The 7,632-nt window shown below is 40.6% G+C and overlaps 1 protein-coding gene across 1 annotated transcript in view; it reads left to right on the top strand.

The window, feature by feature from the left end:
• The window catches only part of figla (folliculogenesis specific bHLH transcription factor), a 10,886-nt gene that overhangs the window by 836 nt on the left and 2,418 nt on the right, over window positions 1-7,632 (top strand). The window contains exons 2-5 of the mRNA XM_005746120.1: window positions 1,599-1,745; window positions 1,859-1,948; window positions 4,475-4,627; window positions 5,643-5,707. Of these exons, the coding sequence (XP_005746177.1) occupies window positions 1,599-1,745; window positions 1,859-1,948; window positions 4,475-4,627; window positions 5,643-5,660 (408 nt within the window). The 3' untranslated portion in view covers window positions 5,661-5,707. The remainder of the gene's footprint in view (window positions 1-1,598; window positions 1,746-1,858; window positions 1,949-4,474; window positions 4,628-5,642; window positions 5,708-7,632) is intronic.

Genomic DNA, 7,632 nt, shown 5'->3' with positions numbered 1-7,632 from the left:
AAAAAAAAAAAAAAAAAAGGTCTTTATGTCAAAAAAATAAAATAAATAAATAAAATAATAAAAAAAGACACACTTTTTTTTCAAAAGTATTTTGATGGCCGGACAGGCACACTGCAATGCAAACAAATTGAATATAAAAGCAAGAACTAAAAGCAAATTGGATTTTATTTTCCCCTTAAAAATCATTTTTTTTAAATACAGCTGCGGTTGAATGACCTGGAAGTAGTCATTGATGGAAAGCTAAGATACCGCATTTCTAAATAGACGCGCATTGAGCAGAAAACGGAGATGCTTTCAGCTCACACTGTTAATGGATCACGTAGCGACACCAATTATCTGCAAATTGTGAGCGAAGAGGAGATCGATTGGAACAGCCATTGGAGGATTTCGACAAACTGGCGGACAATGACTAGGCTCCGGACGCTCCAGCGTACAGGTCTGACTCGCCGTGTGCCAAAGTGCGCACAGAAACACTTTCGCTGTTCTGAGTACGAAAAGTGCTGACTTTTTCGTTTGAAAAAGTATTGTTACATTACCATTGAGTTTGGGAGTTACAACAAAAAATGATATTTTTAAATCTGGTTGTGGTTGTGAGTGGTGGTTCAGTCCATGTTATTATTGTGTGTGTGTGTGTGTGTGTGTGTGTGTGTGTGTGTGTGTGTGTGTGTGTTAAAAGTTTATATGAATATTTCAGGGAGAAGTAGTTTTAAAAGTAATTTAAATTGGGGGAAAATATAATATTATAGCACTTTTTATGGTGTGGTCGATTTTTGGCTCTAGGACCAAATAAGGATGTTTTTAAGGACCTTCCAAGGGTTAACAGCTCACTCAAGGGGGGAAGCTGTTAGCAACCTCACAGCTAACGATGCTAGCTGGAAAAATAGATACGTTATTGTTCATTTTGGGAATAATTTGCTGCTAATTTCTCAAAATAGACTGACGACTTTATTGTCCAAGCAGAATTGCAAGTTTAATGTAAACATTTCGACTCTCAATAAAGCAATTCCCCCCCCCCTCCTTAATCTGTGCCACTCCGCCCTACAAGGAGTCCTCGGCTAATGTTTTGCACAGAGCTGCACTACACCAGTAAGGCACATTGTTTGGCGCTGAAGTTCGCTCGAAGGCCTGCATCTTGGGTTTTTTAGCAGCTGTGTATCAAGTGCTAAGCATGACTGCTTTATGAATGCTTCCTGGCATTAAATGGTCTGAAATGGACTAATTTTCTTGGACATGCAGTTCTCCTTCGTTGTTATATTAGAGATGTTGTTTTTGGATGTTTGAACAATATTATTAGAATAAATAATGATGATGATGATGATAATAGCGCTGATATTTGCATAAGTAGTCCTGCTGGGGTGCTGAAAGTTGCCTTTGTGTTTAATTAAAAACGACCTTTCTGTATTTCAAAATTGACAAGTCTGTATACAACTCAGTGCTGCTTACAATCAAATAAGTATGAATACTTTAGTTTAAACCGGGATTTGCTCCCACAGGGCTTAAATTTCTACAAGAGTATCAAATTGTGACAATCGCTCCTGCTAAAAAAATCCTACAGTTTTCAGTGTTTGCTAAAGCACTTCAGCCTCTCTTCGTTGCAGATCAGGAACTTGAATACCATGTTCTCTCGCTTGAAAAGGATGGTGCCACTGATGCGACCAGACCGAAAGCCCAGCAAAGTGGACACACTCAAAGCTGCCACAGAATACATTCGACTGCTGCTTGCAGTTTTGCAGGAAACTGAAAGTGTAAGTACTGCGCTCGGCAGGACTCTCTGAAATGACAAGTGTATTGTTTTCCAAGAGCAACACTACCACTTATTGTGAAATGTTGATCTGTGTTTTGTTTTTGTTTATTTTAGGATGATGGCAGTGGGACTGATTTCTTAAAGAATGCAATCGCCTACAGTCAGACTGAAGGCCTTGGTAGTGACTTTTGGCGAGTGGATGATGTAAGTGGTGTCTGTTTCTTCAGTAAAGGGACGCTGTTGTATCAACCTACTAATGGTGCTAATCCACATTCAGAATGTGCATACATCATTAAATGGAGCGTCACATACATACTAGTGCTTTGGCCTAAGTTCCTGCAGTTTAGTTTTGCATTTGCATGTCTGTTGGGTTGATTTCAGGTTAGTGCGTTAGCCCTTAATGCCTATCCCCATTCTTTGCATTGAGAAACTCTTTGCTGAAAGTAAGCCTAACAGCTTCCAGATCATTTATTCTGGCAATATGGCAAGAAGGTCATCACTGCTTCAAGCACTGTCTATATGATCTGGTCAGAGAGCAAGGACGGAAAGCAGTGCTCTGCCCTTGAAGAAGAGACATCTGCCCAAGATGAAGAAACTTCCTCTCCAGAAGATGAGGGGACAATCTCCAAAGAGGCTGACTGCATCACCACTGAAGATGAGTACTAGCCAGTGTGTGAATCCTCTTCTTTGGGGGAGGATTGGGGTTTGGGGGCATGGAGGTGGAGGCCGAGCAGCTGATGGAAAAGAACATAGGAGCATTTTCTGAGACCGAGGAGCCGGTGACTGAGTGGATCCCTCATGAAAGGAAAACCATGTGGGTCCCACTACTGAAGAGAGACTGCTCTACAATCCAGTACCCACTGGTATCAAACCAGGTGTCACCCTGTATGCAGTTCCCTGCACTAGCAGCCTGAGATCTACTTTTGACTTTTTTATAACAAAGGAGATCTTTTAGCTGCTGTGCACCCTTACAAACCTGCACGGGAGGCAAAGGTGTGAGGATTATAGATGAAGTGGAGATGTGAGCCTGAACCAGAATGAAGCAATACGTAGCATGTTGGATGACAACACTGGAAGTAAAAAAAGGGAAAGGGGTTCAGACATTCAATAATTTCCCCCAGGGATCAATAAAGTATTCTGATTCAGACTCGAACTGACGGAGGAGCTCTGAGGACAACGTCTTTCCTTCGGGCACCTTGGCACTGAGGAACTCCTCAGATGAAAACTGGCACATGGGAAACAACCCAGAGCTTCCTCCCCAGCTCCTCCAGATGCAACAGAGGAAGATTTTGTTGTCTGTCTTTGGCTTCACCAAAACTACCACATGCCAAAGCAACGGAGGAATGCGCTTCTTTTGACAGCAACACACAAGGAACCAGCAGTCAGTGATGGGGAATAGAGGATGCCTGGAAACAAGAAGCAATCCTGGACTACAATAGACACAAATACAGCTTAGATAACTTGGAGAGGATGTTGGCACCTCAAGTTGTTGAAGGAAAACTAGCTGCTGGCTCTTTTCTCCAGTCTCCTGGATGTCTTGGGATATGATGCCTTTGTCCTGCTGGAAACAACTTCACTGAAGTGGGGGAGTGCTCTACAAATGAAGAGTGATCCTGGGAGAGCTGGGGCACATGCTGGTGACCTCAACAGCTGCAAGACACCCTTGTCCCTGATTCTCAGCCACTTCTGCCATTGATCCCAAGATACAGTAGTCTGAACAGGTGTGACCCACACCCCACCAATGAAATGAGAAGAAGGTGCAAAAGGCGCACCTCCAGGATTGGAACAGCAGCCCCTTGCACCAGGTGTACAGGGTGGGCCATTTATATGGATACACTGTAATAAAATGGGACTGGTTGGTGATATTAAATTCCTGTTTGTGGCACATTAGTATTTGTGAAGGGGGGGGGGCGGCAAACTCCTCAAGATGGGTGGTGGCCATTTAGAAGTTGGCCGTTGAAACCAAGCACACCATTGTTTTTCTTGTGACATTACCAATAAGTTTGTGTCACATGGCCCTCTTCCTATGGGGGGGGGGAGTTGTATCCAAGATGGCTGACTTCTAAATGGCCACCAATTTTATAGCCTTTTGTAGACTTATACAAGGGGTGCCCGTTTTTGGCCACGAGCAAGCTGAGAGGGAGTTTTTATGTTTTTGCTTTGAGGTTGTCTTCCAGCTAGTGCAGTGGACAAACTGGTGTTTAAAGGGTTAAAAATGTAAAAAGTAATAACTCTTATATTTATGAAAAGAACTGAAGTTAGTTAAAAGCTTTATGCAGAAAGAAGGGTTTAAAAAAAAAAACCCATGAAAATAATAAAAATTACAGACCTTATCTGTTGGCTGGAAGGTTAGTGATTTTGAACAAACCCGGAGGGTTAATACATAATTTTTTTTCATAAAGCCACAAGCAGCAATAAACCATTCATTCCTGAGCAAAATATAAAACTACATCAGCTCACTGTCAAAAGTATATAGATATTTATTACAAAATATTAGCATATTAAATGAAATTATATCTGTTAGTGGAGACTTTTCCAGTGTGTTAGGGTGAGCTATCGTATCCAACATGAAGTGCAGCTTTCCCAGGAAAGTGCTAAATGAACAGTCACACTTTTTACCATCTCATTTGATTGTTGTTCTGGTTTAGTTGGTCTTGCTTTACTACAGTTGACCAGTCACTGTTCCCAGAAATGAATGGTTTATCTAACTGTGCTCTTTCTCCCTGCCAGTTGCTGAGCATGTCAGAGGAACAAATTGATGATGGATTCATTTTACCCCCTGAACCGGTGACAGACGATGGAGAGATGACTAGACTGATGTTGCAGCACTGTGTGATGCCAACATACCAGTTCATCATCCAAGTAGCTCCTGATCAGCCTGCGGTAACTCATCAATGTACTTCATGTTTTCAGGGGTCGGTGTTCAGCCTGTCAGTCAAAAAGAGAGGGAACCTCAGTCTGGATTACTCATCTGATTTGAGGCTTACTAATGTTTTTTTGTTTGTTTTTTAAGTGCAACAGTGCACACATCTGCAGGTCTATAGCTAAGATTAGAATTTTCAGTTGAGTCCCACGAGGCAAAACCAAGAACTCTGCTCATGCTGAAATGCAGCAGTGTGCTTGTTGACATGGTGACTCTGGTCACTTTTGACCCCATAGCCTGTACTCCGTCCTCCCTTGGGACACACAGTAGTGGGGTTAAAATAAAGACTAGTAGATAAGTGACATGAGTGTGTGTGTGTGTGTGTGTGTGTGTGTGTGTGTGTGTGTGGCATAATTACATACACTGGCATAATTTAACAACTAAGCCAGAATGCACAAGTGGTGTGTGTGTGTGGGGGGGGAACCAAGTACACAAAGTAAATCAGGGGTTTATTGTAATTTTTTTTCATTAATCAAGTTGCATACAGAATTGACCCTGATATATCAGTGACAGCTGGAGTAACCTTTCAGAAGGAAGATGGGCAATGTTTATGCAGTTCTTGGAAGACAAACCCTGCAAACAATATGCAATCACATGTTTAATTCCACGAATGATCTGGCAGAAACATTCTTCAATTACAGCTGACAATCGGCGCACAGCATTTGATTGTCTTCTGAGTAGTGCCAACATCTGAAAGGTTCAAGCAGTCCTGACAAGTGCCTGAGCATCTGATTGGATAATTTAGGTGAAGAGGTTTAGATAACGCCAGAGCGAGGGTTTTATCCCCGCACTTATGTCATTATGCTGTACACAGAACTATTGTGACAAGCAGACTTCAGTTTTCAGTGTTTGTGCATCAAATTATGAACATGTAATCCTCCTGGACTGTAAGAGTGAAAAATTGACTTTTATCCAGCAGAGGAAATGCTTAACATTGTAAGGACTTGAACATTAACTTTTTTTGTCTTCCAACAGATGTCTCAACCTTGCTAAGCAGTGTTTACAGCAGCTGATGTGGCCTGATATTGGACACCTGCCAGGTTTGCATTTTGAACACTAATATTAAATCGGTTTACAGAAATGCAAGTGATGAAATGTTGGTGGGATCAGAATTTAATGATCAAGAATGTAATTGACTGCAGATCAAATCAAGTTAGTAAAGGCCCTGAATGATTAAATATCATTATTCTTGCTTTACTATTCTAAAAATATATGTGAAGTACAAAATTACTCAATGTGTACAAATGTTGCCCTCATGTGGTCTGAATGAGCATCTCAGAATGATTAAGGGTGTGAGTACTACTTTTATATTCTAATTGGGCCTGATTTCATAGAATCTTTGTGTGTAATGATGTAATTGCCCTTAATTTCTTTTTTCTTCTCTCAAAACACTGGATGTGCATCACATGAAGTAGCCTATAGTTGAGTCTTTTTAAAAGTGTTGTTGCACTGCCCTCTGGTGGAGCGTTCCACTGTCTAATCTGTAGTTTCTGTTTCACCTCTGACCAGGGTACTAAAAATACCAGATTAGCTGCCGTTTGCATTGCCGATTTTTAGATTCCTGAATGTGAATTAAGGCTTCCTACAGAAACTTTTATTTAAATGGCTCGTAGTTTTAAGCGGACATTCTAGCCAACGCAACAGCTTCCTTTGAACACTCGTGCTTCTACAAGTGGTGTGACGCAGCGCCACACAGGAGTTATTCTCACATCACTGCTGTGAATAGAACTCCAAAAAGGATGTATTAGAACTGTTTAAGAATAGATGGATAATGTTGAATTAATCACTTTAGTCTACTAGAGAACTTTATTTCGTTGTTAAAACATGAAGATGTAAAGCATGTAGTATGTGCTCGTAGTGTCTTATCCTTCATATAACATAAATGATAAACAACGCTGATTAAACACATACATTTAAAGGGAATTTTAAGATTAAATGAACTAAAACAGTTAAGTGTTTGGGCTTCGTACTCTTTACATGTCCAAAGTTGACTATAACTCGAGTGACCTCGACCTGAAGGTCAGAGGTCAACTTGAGAACAAGGTGTAGAGGCTGATGTTCACCACTGGCTGCTGCCAGGATTTTTATACATACTCCTCCATTTTCAGGGGATTAAAAGTAATTGGACTCCTGAAGTTCATAGGAAGGATAATGACATAATTATTTCAATGGTCAAGAGAACCAAATTTTCAAAATCATGAACTCACTCGAACAGGTAGACAGATCATTGTCAATCTACAGTCAAGAGACATGTTTGTGAATGTAAAGTCTCTATGTTCACAAACGATCCTGGTTTCACTCAAGAACAGGAAGCACAGGTTTGACTTTGCTAGGATACAACTGAAAGAGCCTGATCGTTGTACACATGAAACGAAAGTTAACTTTTGTTTCATGTGTAACAATTTGAGAGAAACGTGTCAGCATACAGTCTATAAAACGTGTAGGTAATGTTTTTACGTTGCTCATGTGTGGATGCCAGTGAAGCAGTCACTGATGACGTGAATGCTGATAGAAGCAGGGTGATACAGACAGGACTCTAGTTTAACTCCCCCCACCCCCCCAACCGCATGGCTTAACACCGCAGCTTTACATGTTCACTCCGTACAGACAATATTGATTTGTAAATGATTAACTAACAATCTCGTCAACACTAGAGATGGCACGATACCACTTTTTTATGTCCGATACCGATATCATAAATTTGGATATCTGCCGATACCGATATGAATCCGATATAGTGTTTTTTTAATCAACAACTGTTTTTTTTAAATATCTTGCTGCATTTTGTATAGGTTCATACTCAAGTTTAAAACAACAACTACACTAAAGCTATTCTGTTATACCTGTATGCAAAAAAATAAATAAATTTCATAGTTCAGCAATACTGATCAATCTAATAAACTTAAACCTACACCATCCTCCCTATTCTGGTATTTTAAAGAGTACTTAGCATATATTAAGCAAC

This window comes from Pundamilia nyererei, unplaced genomic scaffold (assembly GCF_000239375.1).
Source record: "Pundamilia nyererei isolate P.nyererei 1_Seehausen unplaced genomic scaffold, PunNye1.0 scaffold00172, whole genome shotgun sequence".
Taxonomy (NCBI): domain Eukaryota; kingdom Metazoa; phylum Chordata; class Actinopteri; order Cichliformes; family Cichlidae; genus Pundamilia; species Pundamilia nyererei.
The sequence above is the reverse complement of the archived record's forward strand: the minus strand, read 5'-3'. Positions and strand labels throughout refer to the sequence as shown.